The sequence below is a fragment of the Ornithodoros turicata genome, chromosome 4 (genome assembly GCF_037126465.1).
Source record: "Ornithodoros turicata isolate Travis chromosome 4, ASM3712646v1, whole genome shotgun sequence".
In the NCBI taxonomy this organism is placed as follows: domain Eukaryota; kingdom Metazoa; phylum Arthropoda; class Arachnida; order Ixodida; family Argasidae; genus Ornithodoros; species Ornithodoros turicata.
In genome coordinates this window covers 65,330,484-65,357,051 of record NC_088204.1, presented here as the reverse complement: position 1 = coordinate 65,357,051, position 26,568 = coordinate 65,330,484, and the positions used below count along the sequence as shown (strand labels likewise).

The following is a 26,568-nucleotide window of genomic DNA, read 5'->3' as shown; positions in this document are numbered from 1 at the left end:
CAAAGTGGACCATGTTTTTTTTTAAAAAGCTGCTAGTTTAAGTTACTGCAAATATATGTCCAATGACATCATGTGTAACATGTACCTCGTTAAGTAAGTGCTGAAGATAATTGCCTTTTTGATCTATGGTGTGCCAGTAACCTTAGTTTGTTGCTAGAAATCCTTTCCATAGAACATCACATGGGCATACTAAATTGACACAGCTTTACTGAAAATTATTCAGAATTTACGCGTCCTCCTAGCTATCGACAGATTTATTCAGAGCTTCACATGGATTTGTCATACAACCTGGGATGCTATGTGACAGAAATTTAAGTCTTCTGATGCCCCTCTTGGATTGCCATCTGACCTAAGGCACACGAGTCAAGTTTTCCCAGCAACTATGAGCAATTTTTGAGTTGCTGGCAGTCGGCCGACACGGGCAACCTCCAGCAACTCGAGTTGCTCGGAATCACTCTCCTACGGAAAACTTGAGAAGTTGCTCGGGCACCGGCTAAGCAGCGAGGGGAGCATTGCCATGTGGCTCCCGCTGGCGTGGTGTGATTTCGTTCGTGTATTCGTGGGTTCAAATCATGCAGGTGCAGCTGAGAAATAACTTTTTTTTTCCTAACGTCACACAGACATGTCAATAGCCATTTCTGAAAGATCATGGTGATCTTTTGGCGTAATAAACTGACTAAAATTTGATAAACAGCTGCGAAAGAAAAGACATGATCAATTGGATTTGAACCCACATTATCCGGTCGCTGTGAGGTTGCTTGTGAGTGGAGCTACCGAGCGGCTACGTGTGAACGCAGTCTAGAAATTTCTCATAAGACGTTGGTTAGAGTTGCTGGAAAAAGTTGCCCCTTGTGAATGCTTCCTAAGGTCAACCACCGAAGGGACATGAGCTCGGAATCGAACAGTGTCTCCAGCATCTTTCACAAATTTAAGGTCCCACAAATAACTTTTTGGAACTATTCTGGCCAAAAACCTGAACATGTCTCCCATGAGAAATACAAGCACTTCGATGGCGAAGTTGGACCTCCATATAGCAAGCTCACGAGGACTACAAATTCTTTCATCTGACTGTAGTAAATTGAGAAGAAACGGGCTAAACTCTTGTTCGTGCATTTTGGGTTGGGTCTTGCGTGGGTATTTCAACAAAATCTGGTACAGAAATATGAAAAGAAATTCCTCGAATAAGAAATGCCTGTCACCATTGTCTGCCTGGTGTTTCGAAATTACATATTGTCCTTACGCGACGATGTCCTGAGCAGTATTCTCTAAGTCACCCGTGATCCTGCAAATAACTGCAGACTAGAAAATGTCTTGCGATGACTCGCTTAATGGCGCAGATTGTCCTTTTTTAGGGACTTCTTTTCGTTGTAACAAAGTGCTGGGTTAAAACTGACTCAGATTCATTGCAGCAGGGGACAAAAAATGTTTTTTCCCATTGGAGCCCGATAAAGAATGTTAATTATGTCATTGTAGTCTAACGTTTCGCTGTAAAAAGGTTTGACTAGTGTTTCTGTTCTCCACAGAGTGAGCTCGGGGCAGTAAGGGAAGAGCAGGGTCGTCTGCAAGCTGCGATCCGCAGGGAGCGAGAAGATGGGATGCAACAGAGAGCCCTGCAGGCGCAGTTGATGCAGGAGATGGGCCGGGAACTGGAAGAGTTGCGGCGGTTGCGCACAGACCCGGAGGGGAGGCCGCGCAGTCCCAGCCTTCTCGACCTTCTGCCCGGACGCTGCAGGGATCTCGAAAAGCAGCTTTCCGCTATGCGAGATGTATGCACTGTAACATGCTCTTGTTTTTTGTCCTCTGAGTTTCACATGTTATGTGAAGTGTATGTAGTGCCTTGTGTTTTGCGGTAAAGCCTAGCAAAACCCAGTAAAACCTATTTTTATCCTCTGATTTGCGGAACCAAACTCGCCGAAGTGCAGATTTAAAAAATGCACGCAGGCACTGCAGAACACTAAATATAGTCGAGCACTTTTATTGTCTTCAATGTAACGGTAGCTCCGATGTTGCGATCAAATTTGTGGTTGCCATCAAGTCTCCCATGGAAGCACAAGTAAACAGGACTTTGATGTGATGATGGTCATGTAAGTGCTTGCTCGCATATAATGGTGGCTGGTAAAATTTGCAAAAATCTGGAAGCAAGCCCCAGTTTTTAAAATTAAAAACAAAGGAAAGTGGGACTTCCAAGAACCATTTTCTTCATTCCTCAAGCCTAAGGAAATGTTGCCTTAATTATTTCCAGGGCTTTCAGCAAACCGGCATTCTACTTGTACTGTTCTACTTTGTTGACGTTATACCGATCGGTGATTTCGCGCAAGTTCACGTACAACGCCGGTACTCTGTTATAATGATCGGATTATACATTCCTGTTGGTATCGTTATAAACGGTCTTGACTGTACTTTGCACTCAGCAGTGCCGCTCGGCATCTCGTGTTCAGGTGAAATGTGAGAAGGTTTTTTTAATTGAACCAAAAACTCTGCTCTTCCACATGATATTGCTTTCTTTTACCCTGCTTTACAGCTCCGGACACAAAAAAAAAACACAATTTGTACCCCCAGATTTTGAAAAACAAACAAAAACCTTACAAACATGGTTGATCTGTGTGTACATGACGTCTGTTTTGACATGATTTGTCGGCCTTCAGAACCTTTGGTAGAACATCGTTGTCATAGATGCAACATTGCGCATGTGGAAAAGGTCCTGTATCGATTCCATTGGCTTTATGAATAGCAAGCCTGGATTAGCTTTTAGACTGTCTGTGGTCCTGCTTTTGGTGTTGTCCATCTGGGGTTATGCTGCCTTAAACTTAGAGCCTGAAGTTTTAGGGTTTAACCCGAATTGAAGGTTGCCTCTTTAGGGTGAGACCTGATCTTTTCCTCAGAAAATTACCATCACTGAAACGTCTGTAGCAATACACACTATCTTGTTTGGCAGCCCACATCTGTTATATCACCGTTTGTTGCAAACCAGCGCAGTTCGTTAGAGTAATAGAGCCAGATTTCCTCCCAAATTTAGCATACTGGAAGTTTTTCCACCCAAATTCACATGAACTTAGAGCACATGTCTATTTTTTACCCAATTTTACCTGTTGAATTTTGAAAAAAAAAAAGCGATATTTTGACGAATGTGCGGTGCAAAATGTATTAGTTGTTAGTTTGCTGTAACTGATTGTTCTTCTGGTCTAGGAAAACAAGGCGCTCCGCGAAGCCAACGACGAACTCCAAGCACAGCTGCTGAGCTCGCGTGTTGAAGAAGGTCGGACGCTCGTTGGTGGTGGGCCTGGGGCAGCGTCATTAGCTGCAGAGTTCAACACATTGGGTGCCCTTTCTAAGGAAGAGGTAAATACCCATAAGGTTTGATGACTTGACCTCTTTGTAGGTGAAGCTACATACGGTAGAATCTCAATGATACGAATTTTGGGATGGTACGAATTCTTTTCCTGTCCCAGCTAGAATGCCTATTCTTCCCATGTATTACAGGTGGGATGATACGAACACATTGTCCTGCCTTTGTGGATGATACGAATGAGTCACGGAGGCGACAGGTGTTGTTCCCCGTGACACGCACACGCCGATCATTCTCCTACTTATGAGGAGTGAGGGGGATCCTCACCACAAACTCATCTCATTGGTTTAGAGGCAAGATGCCCCCCACACGTCAAACGTAAACAGTTACTGGTCGAACTTGGTCGGCCGTGGTGGATGATACCAACAGGCAAGATGCTGTGTGCATCTCCCGTGCTTACATTGGTAACAGTACGGCAGTCCAGACGACACATGGCGTGGCAACGGTGCGCAAGTACAGTCGCCGACCGTTAATTCGGACCCTAATAATTCAGACTTTCCAACAGTTCAGACAAAATCTTGGACTCAATCAATAGCCCCCATAGAACCAATGCATTTCAGCTTCCAATAATTCGGACCGTTTTCGGGGCCACGGCTCGATAATTCGGACGGATTTTGGCCGACTTTCCCTACTTTTTGTGAAAATCCACGCTCCTAAATTCAAAATCGGAACCTCTAGCTTCCGACTGCCGCTCGCCGCCGGGCTGCCCCTCCAGTAGCTCCCTCGGAGCGCCGCCTGCGGGGAGGAGAAGTGCGCGCCCGCGCGAAGTTTGCGTTCATGTGATCGACGTTGCTGTTTAGACGCGCACTTCGGATGTGACAATCGAAACTGTGGAAATGTCGTCTCCATCAACTGACAGTGATGACAATGCGATCAGTGGCATTTTGGATATCGGCGATGTGGACGGCACGTCGTCGGAGACTCGGGGGGAACGTGGAACCAGCTGCCATAGCAAGCACGAGCTCCGAACCGTCAACGCCCTCCGCGCCTGAGGCTGGAACCGCAACACGTAAAAGGGGCAAGTACTCGGGGCTTACTCTGGAGCAGAAAGTAAAAGCTATTCGCATGGTTCATGGCGGACGGAAGCAGATAGATGTTACCAATGAGCGGACGACGACGAGAACGTCGGCGAACCTCCGTCTACTGCGCAGATCCTCGCGGCCATCGATACGCTCGGACGAGTTCATTCCGACAGTGTGACATTATCAGAAATTCTGCATGACGTTCTGTCTCGTGCGTGCGCTGCTAGGCAGCCGCGTATCGACACTTTCTTCTGTCCTTTTCTTCCGTACTTTTTTGTAATAAACGCCACTGTGAGAGTGGATTTTTATGATTAACTACTAATTCGGACTGCTCGATAATTCGGACAAGTCCCGTGACCATTAGACGTCCGAATTAACGGTCGGCGACTGTACAGCCAGTTGTGATCTCGGCCTTTTGTCTTGCAGACGCAGGATAGTTGAAGGGCCGCAACTGGGGCTTTCAGACAGCGTTGTCTCCACCCGTGGTGGATGGTGGATGAGATAAACAGTCGAGACGCCGTGCGCCATCTCCTGTGCTTTTGCCAGTGGTTCATCAAGAACCCCCCTTCCAACACCCTCCCACATGTTTGGCAACTCCTCCAATTTTTTACCTGTGTACTACTGTTACAATGTAACAGCACCCCCAAATTTTGCCCCCCCCCCCGTATTTATTTCCTGCACTTTGCTGTGTTCATCTACTTCATTTCGGATGATACAAATATGTTCCGCGACCCTGAGAGATTCGTATTATGGAGATTCTACTGTGTTGAACACTTGCACCTAAAGCTGTTGCTTACTGATGGCTACCTTGTGTTAAGCTGGTTCTATTGCCCCTTTTCTTCAGTCTTTTTTTTTTTTTAATATAATTTGTACCCCTGAGACAACAATAAGAGCTAGTCAGAGGTATCCACCAGTGGAGAATGTAGTCCGCACATTGAAAGTGGGGCACACAAGAAATTGGCAGACAACAGGCAGACAGGAGAATCCGATCAACATGTTTCGTTAACAGATATGGGCCATTCCATGCCAAGTGATCCAGAGATGCTGCTGGACCCCCCCCGGGATTTGAATGAGGATTTTTTTGGTGATTCCTTATGGGTCACAAAGCGACGAAACGAGTGTCCCCAGATGAGAAAGTGCACAGTGTTGACGGTACGGGCGCTCGAAATTTGGCTATCTGTCGGAAACCACCAATGCTTTAATGACGTGCTGCGAACCAACCAAAGCGCGGATCGTGTCGGGAATGGTCAATTTTTTCAGCGTTTGTTTATGGGCACATATACTATTCCCAAAAAAATTTCGAAGGAGGTATTCGTTTATTTACCCTTCTAAAAAATTAGTGAAGTTTGAAAAAAAATTCGCAAATTTCAGTCATAAGTCGCGGATCGATCGCTTCGGGTTTGGCGACCAAAATGTGTAATGTATGACAAAACTGACTCTTAGTTCTCAAATGAGACCATTCCCGACACGATCCGTTGGTTTGCAGCAGTTTGGTTGGTTCGCAGCACGTCATTAAAGCATTGGTAGTTTCCGACAGATAGCCAAGTTTCAAGCGCCCGTCCCGCCAACACTGTGCATTCTTTCATCTGGGGACATTTGTTTCGTCGCTTTGTGACCCATAAGGAATCATTAAAAAAATCCTCATCCAAATCCCGGGGGGTCCAGCAGCACCTCTGGATCACTTGGCGTGGAATGGCCTATTTGTGTTTGCTTTAAAAGCATCAAATGTGCTCCAAGAAATTGTCTCCGATAAGTGTTTTTTGCAACATGATCGGTGTGCCAACAACAGTTTGGAGCATGCGGAAGTGCTACATTGTCTCGAATTCATCATGTACCCACCCAAACCAACCACGGACGCCTCAGATCTGTGGCCATATTGACCTGTAGGAGCTAACTTGGACCGAAGTACAGCTAAACCTCGATATAGCGAACATCGATTCAATGAAACTTTAGAAATTTACAGAAATAAAATTTCTGTTGTACGAAAGCATCTCCATAGAAGCCAACGCATTTCGGCGATCAATTTAACGAAGCGTCTTCGTTCGGCATGTTCTATTTAACGAAGCCTGCAGCACAAGAAGTCTGAAAAAAAAAAAAACGTATTGGAGCACCGCATGCGATCGCATGTGCCGGTCCCCAAGTGAGAGAGGGGAGGGAGGAGGAATGACGCACCTCTTTTGAGGGAGAGAGGAGTAATGTCAACATCACAGTGTGTCATTTGTTTTTGATGTCACGTGTGATTGGTGTTTTATGCCACGTGGAATGACAAATCGGCAGATCGGGCATCCATCACATCATCGGGTACCGATTCGGAGAATAATTGGGTTAAACCTGAAAAGTTCAGACTCTACTTATAAGGCCATTATTTTATAAAGGTGATACTTGTGCCAGAGGAAGAGAAACAAATCACTGGAGTTGTGTATGCAAATGTGCGGAACAATGCCGCTCACTTGTGGCCCACAAAGCAAGTAGCCTCGCTCCCCGTTTTAAGGAGATAAGACCCTTCCTGTTGAGAACACAGCCAACAAAAAGGCGTATATGAACAGCTGATATTTTGTTGAATTGTGATGGAGATACTATATTCACATTTGGGTTCATGATTGACTCTGGCTCAACATGGCAAACGACGTTGATTGAGCTGATGAAATGAATGCAAGTGTGTCTAACAGATCATTTTCCACTCTGAGCTGTTTTGGTGCATGCCTGTAAATATTCTTGAATGAATCAGCATCTTATATTTTTGGCATCACGTGACAGTGGACGTTATGGCAGGGCCTAGCGGGTCATGTCGTGTCTTTAGTGGAGCTAGTATGCGAGATATTGTGCAAGACATTGTGATAGTTGCCGCAGAACCCAAAACTTGTCCACAACTGGTGTCTGCCATCTTCTTGTATTCCTCACCCTCAATGTACGAATTACATTCCCCGCTGGCGGAGAAACGTGTTTGTGATTACAGCTCTTACGTTGTCTCGAGGTTCAGATTTTTTTTTTTTTTACTTCCATGCCATCCTGGTATGAAGCCCCAAGTGTGTAGCAGCAAGAGCTTCTCGAGTTTTTGCGTACCATTTATTGTTTCAACGTTTCTTTCAGCTCATCGACTCTGTGAAAGTAGCCAAAGAAGAGAACGTTCGCCTACGCTCTTACATAGACGAAATCCTCCTCAATATCATCGAACATTACCCGCAGCTTCTAGAAGTCAAAGGAATGCCTTGACAACGAAGCAAATCCCGTGTGTACATATCCCGAATAACGAGATACAGCTCAGCTCGGGTCAGAGCTGATGCGCGAGGCATGACTCACTGTGACTCACTGTGACTCACTGTGACTCACTGTGACTCACTGTGACTCACTGTGACTCACTGTGACTCACTGTGACTCACTGTGACTCACTTGAAGCAAATCGACACCTCGAGTGTACCTAAGCCTGCCATTGCTGCATTGTTACAGTGCAGAGGTGCAAGGCTGCGAACAGACGGCGAGGTTCTGCTGTGCCGCATGTGACCGATGTGATATGTTGAGGAACTGCCGAAGAAAACGGGCAACGCGCGAGTGCTTTTGTCTGCCTTAGTGGATGCCTTTTTTTTTATAGCTTGGTTTTAGCAACTGTGTATGATGAAGGACGTTTAGGTGTGTTTTTCTTTTTGTGCGTGTGTGTACAATCATTGAGGCAATATGTACGTGCCTTTAAAGAAGAGCTCCATCACATTTTTTGCAATGGTTCGCGACCAAAGTCTTGCGTGAGAGCATGGAGGTTTTGCCTCACCAACATTATTATTTATGCTTCTTGGTGACTGTGTTGTCAGCCCTGCACACGTTGATGCTACCGCGGTGCGTGTCACATTGGCTCTTGGTACTCATCAAAGTAAAACTACTGCAATATCGCGCCAGTGTCTCACGCTCATGTTCATCGAGATTTTACTACTCCACTAGAGACTGGATTTCAGGAACAAAAATACTACGAGGGAAACTGATGTATACAAAGTAGTGCATAAATAGGGCCCTGTGTTTTGGGGTTTTGTTTTTTTGAAAATGTGGTGAGGGGGTGTAATAATCGGGTTTTATTTCGGGAGCCGTAAAATGGTAAAGTAGAGTGATATCGGGTGGAAAAGTAGGTCTTCCGGTGGAAATTAAAAAAAAAAAAGAAAAACGCTTTTCACATTTTAGATGAACATGAGATGCAGAACAGCTGTGTTGAGTGTCCAATGCTTGGCAATCTCCAGTGTGGTATTGGTGGCTGAATTGGCACTTTGCAAAGTTTGTTTTCGGGTTTTTTCAGATTTTACCATAAGTGATGATTATGCAAATCGGGGGGTAAAAGCAGGTTTTACCCTAAAACATGGGGCCCTGTGCATAAAAACTGTGATGAGAAAGAAACTGCAGTTTATGCTCCCCCTTCTCAAGAAGCCCTACAAGCGAGGCCTTGTATCTGTCCCCTCAGACAATCACCCACGATGATTGGGCATATCATTTGCGTAGATCAATGAGAGCGCACTCCACGTTGTCATTGTCCTTGAGAAGGATAGAGAAAGGAAAACATAAATAGCAATTTCTTTTGCTCATAAATCGTGGACGACTCAACAGACCTCCTTTGTCGGTTGCGCTGTGCAATTTTGTGTTGGTGTCAGGCTAACGGCATAATTTATTCCACAAGGAAACATTTTTGTGCTTTAGTGACACTTTAGTTTTGTGTCACAGAAATCTGTTTCAGTGCCCACAGTACTAGGGCTTATTTTTTTCAAAAAGTTCGGAAAAACTGCAGAAAAGGAAAAGTAATTATTTGCATCAGTGGCAGTTTTCCTGTAACGCAACAGAGTACGAGTACAAGGAAAGGTAATTAAAATGAAGGCTCACGGCACTTAACGTGATACCTGGCATTGAATGGAGACCAGACTACATAATTTCATTCAATACGTGGGCACACCAAACGACTGTCACAAAAAAAAAAATATATATATAATTCATCATGTTGTGAGACTGCTAATGCACTGAATATGCAAACCTTAAAACTACAATAAGAAAATCAGTCTTGTACACCGTCCATCACAGAAAAAGGGGAACTTTTTTAACATTTATATTTTTGAGATCACTACTTTACGATTTAATCATCAATTCTACTTTACACGCGCTACTTTTTCCATCACCATTGTGCTTTTTGAATGCCTGTCAAACCATGTTGAACTTTTACACCTGTACATATCACAAACTGTTCAACCTTTTCGAACGGTCATTGCAAAGGATAAATGCTCCAGAAGTAAGATGAGTCCATAAGTATTTCAAAGTGTCTGTTAATTGTTGTCTGCTTCTTGTGAGTTGCGAGTGCAAGTTGCGTTTCTTTTTGCACATTCAGAGAGTGTTTTGCTCTTAAAGTCATGTTTGTGAGTACACAAGGAGTGAAGGGCTGTTGTACATTGTTTCGAGTTGAAGGCTTCATAATCATGAAAAATAAAATGAAGACGGTCCCCCATTAAAAGTGACTTTGTAGTTGTTAGTTGATGTTGCTTCAACCGTTCGTTTGTACTAGACTTGTTGCAATACAGTGAACCCTCGTTAGTATGGCCTCCGTTAATCTGACATGGTCTGTTTATGAACTGTTTCGCCGCCACGTAAATCCGCCTCGTTAGTACGACAATGGCAGATTTGTATCACGAGTAGGATCAAACACATGTATTATCCTCATTCAGACATGTAGAAGATACTCGAAAAACGTATTTGAAATAAGATACTAAATACTGCGATCGTAAAGTACAGTCTAAAGTAATTAAAGTACAGTCTAAATACTCATAAAATTTATGTATTTAGAGTACAGTAGTAAATACTTCAAAAAGTATTTCCGGTACGTTCAAAATAATAGAGTCCGAATTAAAGGCAAAGATTTAGGTTGTGAAATTAGACGTAGACTATATTTGCTCTTAAAGTAGGCCGACAAAGGTTTGGGATGGCTTCTGATATTGTTGACCACTGGATTATGTATAGCGCTTTTTGAACCGCCAAAGCGCTGAAGTGCTTAAAAGGGAAGTGATCACAGGACCAGGTCACACAGTTCTGCAGACACACACGTGTTTTCAGAGAGCGACATATTGGGCCTGCCCAGAGGTTGCCCGATAACGCTGCGGATGGGGTGCCTGATGGGGAGCTGAGCGGGCCCCACACGTCACTGTGAAGGAGGCAAGCCAAGCACTAAAGTAACTAATAAGGTATTCTTTGAGCAATAGAAGTACATTTATAATGAGTGCGCTATTTGATGGTACTATTGCTCCTTTAGAAAAAGTCCACTGATAATTGCTGCAAGTAGACATTGGTAACATACTTCTTCAGAAAATAAATCCTAATCACGCTCTGTGTAGTGTTACGTTAGTATAAGAATTCGCTTTATGACCACAATCCACAGGAACGGTGGTGGTCATTAATGAAGGCTTGCTGTAGTTTGGTGTGGAATAGTAAAAAAAAAAAAAAATGTCTGTGTGCATGGTTGCCCCTAATATGCGATTTTGTCAATGAAATAGGGTTTTAGAGCATTACTTCGTTGCTCCTTTAGCTGGTTTCCGCCTTGAAGGAGCAGTAACGGCGCAAGAGGGAGACGTCAGGGAGACGATAGGTTTTCCGTGCAATATTTTGCCAGAATGCAGCACAGAACGGCGAAAACAGCTCAAATATGAGGAAAAAAAGGCAAAATCTATTTTCGCTTGCTATTATCTGAGACCTTTGTGGTGTAATCTCCTAAGCAATAAATACCTGTGCAGTCAGAATAAACATTCCATAGCATGTCGACGGTGTTGCGGTCGAGGCCGATTGCAAGTAGTTTGCTTTAGAGTCTGTTGTGCGGAATTCGATCATAGGCCTTTTCTAGGTCTAAGAATGTGAGATGGAGTTGGGATTTGTCAGCCAACGACAACTCGATCACCTGCGTTAGTGTGAAGATATTGTCTGAGCCCCGACGGCCTCTCCTAAAGCCATTTTGTACCTCACTGAAGACGCCTTTTTGTTCACACCAGTCTCTGATCCTTTCGTTTAGGATGCACACGAAGAGCTTATAGATGTTGCTTAACAGCGCTATCTGTCTATACGAGTCCAGTTTTCTGCTTTCTTTGCCGTTTCCTTTGTATATCAGTTTGACCCTTGTCTTCTTCCAATCCCGTGGACACTGTTTTGTGGCTAGTACAGCGTTGAGTTGGGTCCTGAGAGCGTTCACGGCGCACGGGCTCAGGGCCTTCAATATTTCGTTTGGCACCTCATCTGTACCCGTGGCTTTCCAGCATGCGAGCTTCGCGATATATGGCGATTTATCTCGCGCTCACTTATCGGAGCCGTAAGGGAGGGAGGAGTGGTTCTGGTGGTCTTGGGATAGGCGTTCGGGACGTTTACCGTTAAGCGTTGTTGAAGGTTCCGGTAGAAGTCGGTCATGTATGACTCTATTTCGGCTTGGCTTTCCAGAGGTACTGCGTCAGTGTCGACAATGCTTGGGTTCGCCGGCTCAGGCTCGTCTTGCATGGAACGGATATAGTTCCAGAACTTGTTACCTGCCTTTCTTCCTGCCGCCAGTATATCCTCTTCCTGCTTCTTATGTCCTTCTTGTACCTTGCGTCCAACCAGCTCTCGCACTTTTTCCTTCTGCCTCTTGTATGCTTCCCATATAGATCTTTTACATGAACTTCATCCGCTTATCTTCTTTTTGCAGCCCTGTGGTCCCTGTTCAGTTTTCTTCGTATGTGAATTTCCTCTTTCAATTCCTTGTCGAACCAGAAGCAGGTTTTCTTTCGCGTCCTCCCTCCACTTCTGCCAATTATTCGCTCAGCGGTTTCGGCTAGTCTGGAGTAAAATTCATCGTACGTTGTTGTTGGCTTAGTCTCGATCATCTTATCAAATTCAGAGGCGAAGAGCTCTAATTTTTCTTGGTTCCCAACCTTCCATGACCCTCTTGTCTGTCGTTTTCTGGTAATCCTAGGGTTTCTCCGCTTGCCTTCCGACAGAAGGCTTATCTTTACGCGGTTATGATCGCTGCCGCAACTTTTTATCCCGTCTTCGTCAATGTTCACCCTTACTGACATTTCCATGGATGGCGAGTACTTCGGTTTGAATAACACGTAGTCAATTGTAGATTGATAGTCAATTGATAGTCAATTGTAGATAGAGCGCGCTTTCCGCGAGGGGCGCTGTAGCACAATACCTAGTGGCGCCTGTAGCGAAGCGCAGGTCGCCTGAGCTTGCTTGTCTCTTACTTCTTTGCTCATTTGGATTACTTTGCTCATTTGGATTTCTGTCAAGGTCACAAGAACAACATCTTGCATGTTGGAAATTGGAATATAGAACTGTTTAAAAATGCCAGACAAGTGATTTCTGTAATTTGTAATATAATATTTATGACGAGTGACTTTTATGCACAGTTTTATGGCTAAAGACTTCAGGCCATCGAAGATGTTAAAGAAGCAGCGAAGGCTTCCTCCATAAATTTTTCCGTATTTTAAATTTTTGGACAAATCCTTCCTGTTTTTTTTTTTTCTTTTCTGACGCCTATAGCACAACAGATAACACATGTTCCTGCGGAAGAACGATGATCCAAGACCTGTAGCGCTCACGAGAGAGAAAGAGGAATTTGGTGTGCATGGCCCAGACATGTACAAGATACTCAAAAATGTATTTAAGATAAGATAATAAATACTAACGTTAGAATGTAATTAAGATAGAGTATAAATACATGAAAATTAAAGTAATTAAGATAGAGTACAAAATACTTAAAAAGTATTTGAAATACAGCTAAGATACTATTTATCCTTGAACGCAAAAAGTCACCGGTCACTGGTCAATGCGGCAAATCGTCGCTATGTGACATGAATCACCAAAACCCTGCGCACTAGCGCAAGCCGCCGCTGTGTGGCAGGAGTCATCCAAACACAAGTCCCAAAAAGATGACAAAGAGATACCACATAACTCCAATAAGTATATGTGACCCAGAACAAAGCAAAATTCTAGCAGGTCCCCGCTCGGCGAGGTCAGAATTCGGCGTCACCGCGTCAGGGTACACATAATAGAACCCTCATGGCAGAGGATTAAGACACACGGGGCAGGATCTCTAAATGCAGACTTCCAAGAAGGGCCAATGTCCAGGTCAAGTCCGAGGGACTCAGGAAATTTCCACTGAACAAGCAAGATAATGGAAAGACGAGACACAGCAAGTTTGAGAGGGAGATCCAAATTATGTAATTAGAGGATTGAGTATAAAATACCATAAAATGTATTTTAAATAGGGTACAAATACACAGAACAAAAAGTATTGAGTACAGTACCAAAATACCGCAAATTGTATTTAAAATACGGTATTTTAAATACAATACTCCAAATACGTACAAGTCTGGCATGGCCCCCTAGAACCGATCAACTCTTTTTCGGAGAGCCGGAGCCTCCTTTAGCTTTACATTACAGAGAAACGTTTGTAACTTTGCGCCAGACGTTGAACATGTCAGAAACCATTGACGTTTCCGCTGCGTTTGATTCGAGGTGTGAGCTGCCAGCATGGATCAATACTATGCAACGTAGGTAATATATTTCATAAACTACATACTGTTTGGAACCACCAACTACTAACTGTTGTGGAAACTTGTGCAAACCTGCAATAGTTTAGAATTTGCCACACTCTACAGTATGTATCAAATAGTAACGGCTCGTGAAAGTTTCTTTTTTCTTTTTTTTTATTCGTAGTATTAAAGGAGCACTGAGATGACACAATTTTTTTTTTCGTTTTTTGATGCAAAGTGTTCTCCAACGAATAAAATGAGTTCCTACGAAAGAACGATGAGCGTAACTGACCTGCAGAGCGAGGGCTCTATGCCGCACACCTTTCAAATATCCTTCTCGTGAAAAGAGCACATCGCAGAACGTGAGGAAGTCGTGACGTATACTACTCCCCTCACGTGACCAGTGACGTACAGCGGTACAGCTCAAACACGGGAGACTCTTTTCGGCTGTAGTTCGAGTTAGAGCCCTGCACGGGCCGACTTTTCCGGGCCCGACTGGGCCCGGGCTCATCGAAGAATGGCCCGACCCGAGACCGCACATTCACGTTTTTATGCGGCTCGGCTCGGTGGCGCGGTGGATAGAGCCCGGCCCGGCCTAGTGTTTCCAGCAGTGACGTACGCGTTTCTAGCGCTTATCAAACAAACAAGTACATTTATAAGAGAAGACACGACCGCAAACATACAAGAACTGTCGGGTTAACACCACAACAGCACGAGACCAAATTAAATCCAGAACGGACGCGGGCAAGCGCGTTATCGTTACACTACCAAGTTTTCGTGGAGGTAGAGGATGCTGTTGACAAACTCCTCCCAATCGTTACCCTTCTCACCAAGCTTTGCGACCGTGTTTTTGAAGTATGTGAGGAGTCAAAAGCAATGTAAGGTGGCCTGGAGAATGTTATAGAGGGTCGAATCATACGCATAATGCAGTGTCCCTCTCGAGAAGACGCTTCCGTCCCTCTCGAGAAGATGCTTCCGCATCTCCAGTCGTTTCCATGAAGATTATATCGTTGAGGGTCATCAGGACTTCCATGATGGCTGTTGACAAGGTAAAAATACTCATAGAAGTCCGGATCATTGTACAGGTTAACGTGGGCAGGACGCCCACCAAAAGTTGAATAAGTAGTTGAAATGTCCAATTCTCTTGTTTCATGATGACTTGTGTCACCCCCCAAAGCAACTTCTCCATCGTCGTCATCTCGGACCAGGTTGTGGGGAACATCTTGGTAGGCGGCTACCTCCTCCATGACGATTCATGTGTTTTACAACACATATATAGAGGGTGTCCCACCAAAAAAGGGTCAGGGGCTAAAGAAAAAACGGAGTGCGCTACACAAATGGAACCAACTGTACGTGCTTGGCAGTTGTGTGGTCTATCCAAAAATATTTTTTTCATCGCCCCTTGCCAATTAATTAGCGGTAATTAATTTTCTAACTTTTTAATTATCGGTTTTAGCTCTCAGATGTCAATGAGGAAGTTGTAGTACATGTCGAAAAAGACGCAACTGAAGTGGTTCGAGGTTGCTATGGTTTGTGGTCTCGTTTTTTCCCGGGTTTAAAAATTGTTTCAGAAGCCGCCGCGCACCACAGGGCGCTCCCCATAATTCGGCGCCCGCGCGCGACGATTGCAGTGCACTCTGATCGGTGTGCTGTGAAACAGGTGAAATATCCTCTTGTGTGACGTGGCCCAGGGATGGTCTCCAAGCGCTAACCTCAAGGTCAGTGTACGCCGGAGGGCGCTGGAATCGTCGCACGCGGGTGCCGGATTGTGGGCAGCGATCTGCGGTCCGCCCGGCATCCGAAACCAACTTTTAAACCCGGGAAAAAACGAAACCACAAGCCATAGTGACCTCGAAGCACTTCAGTTGTGTCTTTTCCGACATGTACTACAACTTCCTCATTGACATCTGAGAGCTAAAACCGATAATTAAAAAGTTAGAAAATTAATTACCGCTAATTAATTGACAAGGGGCGATGAAAAAAAAATTTTGGATCGACCACACAACTGTCAAGCACGTACAGTTGGTTCCATTTGGGTAGGGCACTCCGTTTTTTCTTTAGCCGCTGGCCCTTTTTCGGTGGGACACCCTCTATACATGGCACGTGCACTATATTGTAATGCATAGTCGTTATCAGTAACAATACTGGGGTTTTCCGAACGGCACATGACAGGTTTTCACTCGCCAGGTTCCTGCGCTTAGCCATATCTCGTCTAGCCGGGCCGCACTGTTTTTAGCTGTGATTCTTCGAATACCGCTATTGTGCACGCTCAAGTGTTTGACGTCTCGTTAGCTATCCACCGACAACAATGGTCCGTTGTTCTCGTTCAAGTGTTTGCTTATCTTTTTTTAACAATGAACTGCTCCCAACCAATCCCTCTACCACCATTATAGAGATACCGTCGATTAGACATACTGGGAACTTGTCGGGCCTTCGGCCCACCTTCATCATCATAAACCACTAGCTGCTGGTGCTGTTTCCAGTCTGAAGAGACCACTTTGTGTAAGTGTTTCAGAAACACATACAGAAGTTACACATAGCAGAGCCGTCGCGAGGCGAGTTTGCGCCGTGGCAGGGCAAATCTGAAGCGCCCCCCCCCCCTCCTCCGTCACTGCCGTCAGAAGCATTGTAAACAAAGAAAAGAAAATGCCCATTTACACTGCCGAGACCGTAAATTCAAATTCTCTTCATTCCTACTTCATACTGTCCAACCAACCTGCCAGGGCTTGCCGTTCGGCACCCTCTCTGGCTAGGGCGCCCAGTGCGGCTACCTTTCTCGCACCCCCGTCGCTACGGCCCTGACATATAGTTATGATAATCTATACTATTTTGTGAATGAAAATAAATCTAAAAGTCGCAGTGCATCAAATATACATAATGCAGAATTCGGGACGCCATAATGGGTACGGTTTGGACAACAATCCATAGACAACGGCGTAAATAACATTTCATCACGTACTGTAAGTGCTGGCTGTTTCAACGGAACATTCAATGGAACATTAATATTGCTCTGAGTTTGACAGACTCAGTAAATATGACCGGTCTCGTCAAGACCGCTCGACCGCTCTTTTTTTAAGTTAGAAATCCCAAAAAAGTCTCATGAAGGCCCCACTTGCAAACAGTTCCGCCGCCGGACAGGTACCAATGACCTCGCCGTGTCGCCGTCATTTGGTCTTCCTAGAGTCACTAAATAAGCTTCGCTTCAGAGTATCGACACTGAGGTCCAAGGGAGAGCAGGAGCGCCATCTTGCTTCCACACCACATCGGTACCATCCCCAGTTGAGGATCAAAGACGGCAAACATAATGCTCGCCGTGGGATAGAGAAGCATGCAATGATTGCTGTGCGATAATCCATTATTGTCCACCAGAGTGTCCCGAGGATGTCAATGTGAGCTCAAGGCCGTCAACCTTGATCAGCTGCGCTCAAGAGAACATTCAAGGGAATATTTTACCCGCGCACGGTAGACGGCATCGTACGCTAAAGTGCGCTCTGAAGTGAGCATGCGTGTGGCTGGCTACCGAGCGCGGAAACAAGATGGCGCATGCTCGCTCTTGGAACTCAGTGTCGATACTCTGAAGCGAAGCTTATTTAGTGACTCTAGGTCTTCTCGCCTCATCCCTCGCTCTCTCGCCCTCCTCACGTGACATATGACGTCCGCCATGAGGTGGAGCCCGTGTGGCTCAAACTACAGCCGAAAGGAGTCTCCCCTCAAGCATGTATAAGCGGCGTGTGAGCTGCGAAGAAAAAACAAAGAAACAAGGCATGGAGCCTTCTCCACGTCACGAGAGCATCGTATCGGCCGTCCGCGGCTGCTTTCTCCGGCTGCTTTTTTCTTTTTCTTTTTGTAAATTGGATTACACAGCTATAACGCATCACAGAATGAAAATATTTTCCATGGTGACTCCTGGTGGACAGCTTGATAAACGAGGCAGGATTTCGAGCGACGTTAAATGTCACCTTACTGCTCCTTTAACTTAAACTAGTAAACTAACATTATCGTCTTCGAAGTAGTTCTCTCGAGAAGCCATACACTGCTGGAGATGTTGCTCCCGCTCCTTGTAGAAGCGCTCGAAGTTTGGAAAGAGAACGAGACTTTCAAGGATTGGTCGTGTGCTTTTGCAGTCATGGGCAGAATCGGGGATACATGTATCTTCGATACTATCTTTCGATACATTTTGTGCATCGGTATTAGGTATCGCGTGCAAAAAATGGGAGTGTCGGAGTATCGGTATCGAAAATGCTTTTTTTTTTATTTATCGTCTATTCTAACGATACCCGATACAAAAAAAAAGACGCAAATATTGAGGCTGTTGTTAGGGTCGGCGGCGCTCGCTCAGGCGGTAGTGCACGCCAGGCCGCAGCGACGTAGACATGTCGACCATCAATTCGCTCGAAGCTTACGTCCGAGCGCGCACCCCAACGCCGGGAGAGGAGACCCTGGGCCGTGCTCTGGGACGCGGGCGCGCGGGTTCCAGTTGGTTCCAGAAAAATCTCTTCCGTCTCTTTCTACGGTGGGCGCGGCGAAAACGCTCAGCGTCATCCATAGCGGACTTACACAGGACCAACCTCACGGCTTCTGAACTGCGCTGCCCGATGTCCACCTGCTCAGTGCGCAAGAGCACGTCCACTTAACTTGAAGTGTGGATTCCACGTCTGTCATGCCGAAAGGATAGCCGCCGCCCGCAGGCTTAACTTGAGCACTATAACCCGTTCTACAGCTCACAATTCGCAATGGCCAACTACGAAAATCAGCTATGGCTGACGAACTCCGGTGTGCCATCTGTATAGTCAATTGCTCGCAGCGGCACGCATGAAGAACGTTTAAAGAATTGTTTTTGCTAGGCTGCTTATGGGAGCTATCGTTTCAAGGTACCCATGGCTTCAGTCCAATCTAAAGTTCTAACAAGGCTGCTCAGACAGTGCAGCTTCATTAAATCCCTGCGGCCGGATACGTTTAAGCCCTTTCAGAAAGAGTGCGCTATAAAAATACACTAAAGATTCCAGAAATAACAAATACATTATTTTACTTCCCTAATCATATTACCAGCTTTATTATATTCGGGATTTCAGTGATGCATCGAAATATCGACGATACAGTATCGAGTATCTATCGAAAATCAATTTCGGTTCTGTATCTTGTATCGGTATCGGAAATACAATTTTTGAGGGTATCGAGTATCGGTATCGAAGATACTTTTTTGAAGTATCGTGCCCGGCCATGTACTTTTGGATGTTTTATCCTTGATTTGAAAATGGTAATCTCCGAAGTGGGATATGAGCTCCAAGTAAAGCAAAGAAGGCACAGACTCGGATCAGGCAAATAAGCTGCGGAACCACTGGAATACTAGTTTTGTTTTTTTTTACCAAAAATGGTATTCCAGTGGTTCAATCTTGCGATTTCGGGAATTTTCTGGACGGATCCTGGGACGGGATGGAGATTAAACCGATACAGCGCGTGTAAATAGCCTACTACATGTCCATGACTCTACTTCATGTCTGTACATGTCAAGCAATACGGTCACTCATACCTCAATGTTTTCATTTGTTTGTAATATGCGACACTTATAGACATACTGACAAGGCCGGTTTTATATTCTCCTGAAATAAGAACGTTTGGTACTGCCACGTCGGTACCCCACTGCTTCCTGCTGTTCTCTTTCCGTCTGTCCACGTGGCAGTGCACTTGGAAGAGGGAAAGAAGGGGAATCCTCCTCCCCGTGTACCGTCCCCCTAGAAGCCCCCAAAGATTATTTTTCTTTTTTCTTTTTTTCTGGCTACCATCCTGCTTGTTGCGCCCATCTTTAATTTCATACTTGCACCAAGAGGGGGAACCAAGATTTGACTCACGAAACTGAATCACTTAAGTACTTATCATAACATGACGCGAATGTCCCTAATCCTACCACAGGCTGTGCTGTCTGATGTTTTCCCTGGATTTTCCGTCAGACTTTCCAACGTCGGCGCAGTTCCCCTTGAAGTCGACCCAGGACGCATACTAACCCCCCCTGCCCCGTCCTCTCTTCATCTGTCCACGTGTGAACGCCACTCATAGCAACAGTCGCTTTGCGACTGTGACACGAAAAGCAAAAAAAAAAAAAAAAAAAAGAAGAAAAAAGACCGTCTGCGAAAACGTTCGAAACTGGTTCGAAGCTGTTGAGCGCGTGGCCCACGTTCTGTTCAAGGAGTGAGGGTGACGCGTGTGAATACTTTTCGTAGAGGTCGCAAGAGAATTCAGTGTTTTGCCACAACGCCTGCGTTTATAGCGTCCAGTTGCAGTCAGGTCCAAACCCTGGCTGAATCGATTGGCCTATGCGGAAAGTCGCCATAGTTCGTTCTGTTCATCGTAGAAATGATAGCGACATTTTAAAACCGACCCTTCCTCATAAGAATACAGGGTGGGTGCTCTAAAAGGTCAGTCACATTTTCACGCGTGGCGCGGTACCTACTTGACGCACAGGCTTCCGCTGCCTCAGAGTAAAGAATTCATGCAAGAGAAACCTACGAAAAAAAAAAAAAATCGTGATTACCAAGCACTGTGTCATAAAATAAATACCACCGCGCAAACTTTCGTCTTCATGCATTTCCTATGCGCTATACCGACGTAAATACGGTGCTCTGCCAATTGCTGTGTATAGCGTCCGCCTAGGGGCGCTAGCCGACATGAATTTGTTTCGGTTTCCACGCCGCTAGCGCCCCTAGGCGGAAGCTGGACGCAACTAGTAGCAGACCGCCGTGTTTACATCGGTATAGCGCATAGGAAATGCACGAAGACGAAGGTTTGCGTGGTCGTATTCATTTTGTTACGCAGTGCCTGGTAACTACGATTTTTTCGTAGACCTCTCTCCCACAAATTATTCACTCTGTGGTAGCGGAAGTCTGTCTGTCAAGTAGGCATAGCGTCACGCACAAAAATGTGACTGACCTTTTAGAGCACACACCCTGTAGAATAGCCTGTTTGTTTTTAATCTGTTGTTCACGAGAACGACGCCACACGACGACACGGCCGGTGTTCGACACTGTCGACACCATTCGATAGCACACCGCCCTTCGAAACAGCAAAACAATGATACTGAGCTCCGGCGTGTGTGTGTGTGTGTCACACCCTTGAACAATCGAATCCCGTTCGTTGTCAACGCGAAACGAAATAAATATTTACTCCACGGTGCTTGGGTGGCAGCTCAGCACAAAGGGTTGTAGGTCGATGAAATGACACGCAACAGCATGACATGGAGACAGAGAAAGGGAAACACGGGGCGAGTGCTGACTAACTGGGTATTTATGGGACAGGTAACCATACAACCGAAAAGTTCGTGAACGTCAACACACACACAAAAAAAGGCCACGTGGTGACATCAGGCGCCTATACGGTCGGCAAGTCACCGAGCGTTCTGCGCATATCTCCTCTCCCGGTTACTTCACTCAGAAAGCCCCATTGGCTACGGCGGCGCCCTCCCTCTTCCCTCTCTCCGCCTCCTCTCATGCGCAGAGACGCACTTGCACAGCGTATTGCCCGCGTGTCTTCTCACTCTGGCTATTCCCATTTCGCCTAATGCTCTATCTATTCTAATTATCTCCCAATCCCCCGCCATGTTCGCTACCCGGGAACCGCACGGGGTTCCAGTTCGCCTAATGTGTGTGCCAGGCAGTCCCATTTCGCCTAATGCTCCATCTATTCTAATTATATCTCAATCCCTCGCCATGTTCGCTACCCGGGAACCGCACGGGGTTCCAGTTCGCCTAATGTATGTGCCAGGCAGTCCCATTTCGCCTACGGAGGCGTATATACGTGTCACGTGAAGAAAGAAGGCGGTTCTCCTTTTTCGCTGCACCGTGTGCTTGACCATCACTGAAAATCGCATTTTAAGCAAAATACCCTTTTTTTTTCTGCATTCCTATCGCGCCTACCTCACTTACAAGCACGAAAACACATTCGCAGTATTGAACAAGGAGGTTGTAGTATTTTATATTCAATGTAAAGGCCAGCTATTCCGTGGAAACCAGTGCTAGGAATTAAACAATTTGCAATGAAATTATTCCAAGGTTTCGTGTCGTGACTGCGTCAACAGTGGGTTTCCAATAAATTCCCCTCGATTCCCGAAATCCCAGGATATTTTCGTTAATCTGCAGTGTGTCGTCCATCGGTCCTTTTGTCTCCGCGCCCACTGGCGCCGCGGCACTGAGGTTATCGTTTTTAGGTATTTTCGAGAAAATCTCGGGATTTCGGGACGTGAAAAACAGCTGGGATCCCGGAATATCCTGGATCCTAACACTAGTCGTGAAGATACAGCACTGTCACAGGGAACAACGTCACAGTGTAGCATCTAAGAGCCTGCATATCTGTGTGGATCTACAGTTCCTCTGGTAAGTTGTCCATCGGTGCTGCGCGCTGAACGGAAGCAAAACCTTCAATTCCCTACCACATCCACCAGGGCCCTGGGGTAAGTCAACAGACATGCAGTATACCTGCACCAAGAAAGCACCAGGTTGTCATAACATTGTCGGAAGATGTCTCTTTCCTTGGCCAATAAATGCTGACATTGTCGATACCAGGCCGTGCACGTTAGCCAGTCTCCAGGGTACAATAAGTTCTGCAGTGAATACAATTTCTTCAATAACTGATCTTGCCGACAGCCAGCGACCCGATTTTTCGCCATTATGCACGTAGCTCAGCTGTTTGCACAGATCCCCAGTTTCCCTCTCTCTTATTGCCCGCGGGGCAACCTCATAAACGGCTGTATATCGTAACTATACCAATTCGCGTTTGTACCAACGAGATATAGAGGGAATGGGAACCGGAAAAAATGTTCCCGGAAAAAATGTCCCCGGAAAAAATGTTCCCGGAAGAAATGTCCCCTGGAAAAAATGTCCCCCGGAAAAAATGTCCCCTCGAGAAACATCCACTTTTGGTACGCGTGGAATTTTTGCGAAATTCTCGGTTGCGATATTGCAGGTCTTGAAGTCCTCGGGCTAAAAATAAATACTAAAATTCCTAACCACTTACTAAGTGTTTCTACTTGGAAAGCTCGACCTACTTTCACTTAGGATTTCTCGTAGCGAATACACTGCAATCAATTGTCACGTTCGTTGATACAACGCGCACACTTGGCTGGGATATTCTTATTTTGTTTCTTTCTTCTTATACTAAGAAGTATATCCTGCGTGACCTCGTACTGACTGATGTGCAATCAGAACGCCGGGATTTTGAGACTAGATTTTAGGCCTGACGACACAGCTATCATTTCAGGTTTGAGGGAATTGATGTCTCCCTAGTATTTTTCTTCATCAACATTAACATAAGAGCGGGACGTACTTTTTTCTGTACCAGCTCACGTGGAGTAGCGGTTTGGGTGATCGCCTTTCACGTCGAGACTGGGAGGTGACACGGGTTCGAATCCTGTCACCAGGTGTGCTCTCTGAGGTTTTCCCTGGGTTTTCCGTCGGACTTTCCTGACGAATTTCAGCTCACTCAGCCCTGAAGTCGGCCCAGGTCGCATACTAACCCCCTGTCACCCTGCTGTCCTCTGTCCACGCCTGTACACCGCGTACAGCAGCAGTTGCTTCGCGGCGCTAACACGGAAAAACATTTTCCCTGCTAATTAGCACAAACGTGAAGTGTCACACAAAGTAGTACGCCGTCCAGTTTCAACAAATCAGGAGAGAAGATATCATTCGGAATGGCCAGGAGCATGTCAAGTTCTGTTTTAGAAGCGCGCAGATCGACGTGCAGGGTGATGTGTAAAAAGGAAAATAAAATGCGGGGGGACAACAAAACTGACAGGCAAAAGTGTATTTCAATATGTCTAGCGGTGTCACATCTCCGGAGCTCCATGACTGTACAGGCCGCTTTGTTGCAAGACACAACGAAGTAAATTTACCAAAACTGGCCCACAGCGACTCCCTAGGCAAAGAAATGCTATGTGTGAGTAGTCATTTTAAAATGGAATTTAATACGAATAAATTAAGCGACTCGTTGAATAACCGTAATTGTATACATATACAACATATATTGGAATACAAACATGTACGGTATATGTATGCTTAAGTATAGCGCTTACTCTTTTTTCCCTACATGTGCCGGGGGGGGGGGGTATATGTTTATCCACACGAAAAGGAGATGCCGGCCTTACATGTGCAGCTTCGGGACTACTCAAATATATTCGGTTTAGTAGAAGCATCAATTCGATTTGGAACTCGAACATTGAATTCCATATTTGATTCGGAAATGGAATAGGATATACGATTACTCGCTTTGGTGCTCAAAAAACCAAACTTTCACACCGTCCTAGTAAAAAAATTAACGTCCGAAGTCAACCATTCCACGCGTACCAAAAGTGAATTTTCCTCAGGGGACATTTTTTCCGGGGACATTTCTTCCAGGGAACATTTTTTCCGGGAACAATTTTTCCGGGGGCATTTCTTCCGGGGACATTTTTTCCGGGGACACCTCTTCCTGGACCCAGAGGGAATACAGTGCGCAACCGGCACGGCGAGGCTCCAAGCTTTGATGCCAGAAGGCGCCCATCTCCATTCTCTCTCGCATTCCTTCTGTCAGGGCAAAAACGAACGAAGAGCGAACCGAAAGACCAATAAAACACGAGTGCGCAACGCAAGTTGGGTCGAAGCGGCCGTGGGACATGCACATTCGAGCCAGTGCAACTTTTTCTGCACAAAAACAATTAGCTGAATTCGCTATAAAGCCGGTTCCTTATCAGACAGCGTCAAAGACCGGGTGCTGACACACGACGTTCCACATTCCGCTATCTTTCGGCCTCAGTGATTTCTCTGGTGGCCTTATTCATATCTACTATATAGTATATCATATATACTATATCATGTATACTATCATAGTATCTCTTCCCTTAGCTTGGGGAAAATTATTGGCGGCATTAGGGAACCAATAAATGCCACGGACTTTCAAAGCGCGTGTTAAGGAAGAAGACACATCTCTCGGCGGTGAACATCACGTGATCTCGCTCCGGGCATCATCCATATTCTTGCACCTCGTACTGTCAACTTCAGCATGTACGGACGTCCCTGATTCCTGTACATTTGTGTCGAAACCCGCGAACCCGGTTTGCTGATCGATTCAATGCTTGCTGAAGTACGTCAGTATGGCTAATTTGGATCGCCTGAAGAAAATACGGACGACGAGCCGCTCGACGGTCACTCGTATCACCACCGTGGTATCACTAATGAATTGAAGGCTCTTCTGACATTGTCGCCTCCGGCTGTTGACCAGCTAAAGGCGAAGCTGCAGTTCTTGAATGCTAAGGCGTCAAGTCTCGCTAAGATGGACCAAGACGTTCAGGCACTTATTGATGAGGAATCTTTGGAACATGGAGAGTGAAGCCTGCGACCGATACTTGGAGTTTCTAACCGCCATTACCGTTCAGGTCCGCTCTGTGCTCGACTCTACACTCTTAAAAATGAACTTCACCGCATAACACGCTCCTAGCCAACCATAATCTCGAATGATATCGTTATCTGCCCTGATTTGTTGAAAACGGTAGGCGTACGCCTTTTTTGTGACAATTATGAACAGCATAAGTGTCACAAAAAAGGCGTACGCCTCCCGTTTTCAACAAATCAGGGCAGATGACGATATCATTCGAGATTATGGTTGGCTAGGTGCGTGCTATGCGGTGAAGTTCATTTTTAAGAGTGATACGTCGCCCCAGCCTTCGGATGTTCGGTTGCCACGTGAAGCTGGAGCACTCGCTGGTGGCACTGTCTTTGCCGTCTCATCCATCCTCTTCTGGCGGTCACCCCGACGGAACCAATCTACCGAAGCTCACAATCGAGTCCTTCTTCGGTGAGCTTTCGCGCTGGCAAGGCTTCTGGGACCAATATACCTCTCCCTGTTTGTAAACAAATGACGTCATAGTGTTCGACAGCGCCACCAATTTGGTAGAGTTGAACTACGCTCTATGCTTGGGGCGAACAAGGTCGCGCCCGAAAGCCGCGGTCTCGAGGGGATTACCATGGTCCCTGAAAGGAACGCGACCTTCGATCCTACTTTTCTTTCAGTAGGAGGCAGCGCAAAAGTTCCCATTCGTGGAACCCAGCCCTCCCCTTCCGATTTGTTTCGGCTTCAGTCTGTCTACCAACGTCATGATGACGTTAGGCTGAGACACATGTACGACGAAATGTGCGACCCGTCGTGCGACGCATCGCAGCGCAAAGCATCCTGGGACCGATTCTGGAGAAATAGGTCGTCGCAGCAGAGCTCTGCGACAAGTCGCAGCGCGACAAAACTGCTTGGATTTCTCCGCTCCTGTCGGTGGGTTGTCGTGCAGATGTAGTGACGTCATGAACCAAGCAGCCAATGATGCTGCCTCTCTGGTAGATGCGATGGGCCCGAGAAAAAATGTCGGACAGTGTGTGTTCTGAATGCAAACAGTGGCTGATTTCGCCGTGTTTCGCCTTGAAAGACACGTGAAATAAGGAACGAATTGTTCTCGCTTACTGTGTTTTACGAGTGAGCACGTTTGGTTATGTTAAATGAAGTGTAAGCGAGTGTATCTCTGTGTGTCTGGCATTCCTTTCCGTAGGTGATCTGGGGTAGCCTGCCCTCGTGATGAGGGCTACAATCCCCATTTTTTTCTTTCAATCATCATCATCATCATCTGGCCGCGCTGTTCTAGCAACACGGCGGTCCAGAGCGACATGTCGTAAGGATGTCGCCGCCC

The 26,568-nt window shown here is 45.9% G+C and overlaps 1 protein-coding gene across 6 annotated transcripts in view; it reads left to right on the top strand.

Annotated features, from left to right (window-relative positions):
* The window catches only part of LOC135391704 (rab11 family-interacting protein 4A-like), an 87,221-nt gene extending 77,465 nt beyond the window's left edge, over nt 1-9,756 (top strand). For all 6 annotated transcript variants that reach the window (XM_064622061.1, XM_064622065.1, XM_064622060.1 and 3 more), the window contains 3 exons: nt 1,524-1,766; nt 3,187-3,339; nt 7,459-9,756. In XM_064622061.1, the coding sequence (XP_064478131.1) occupies nt 1,524-1,766; nt 3,187-3,339; nt 7,459-7,581 (519 nt within the window). In that variant the 3' untranslated portion in view covers nt 7,582-9,756. The remainder of the gene's footprint in view (nt 1-1,523; nt 1,767-3,186; nt 3,340-7,458) is intronic.
* Nucleotides 9,757-26,568: the final 16,812 nt, after the last annotated feature.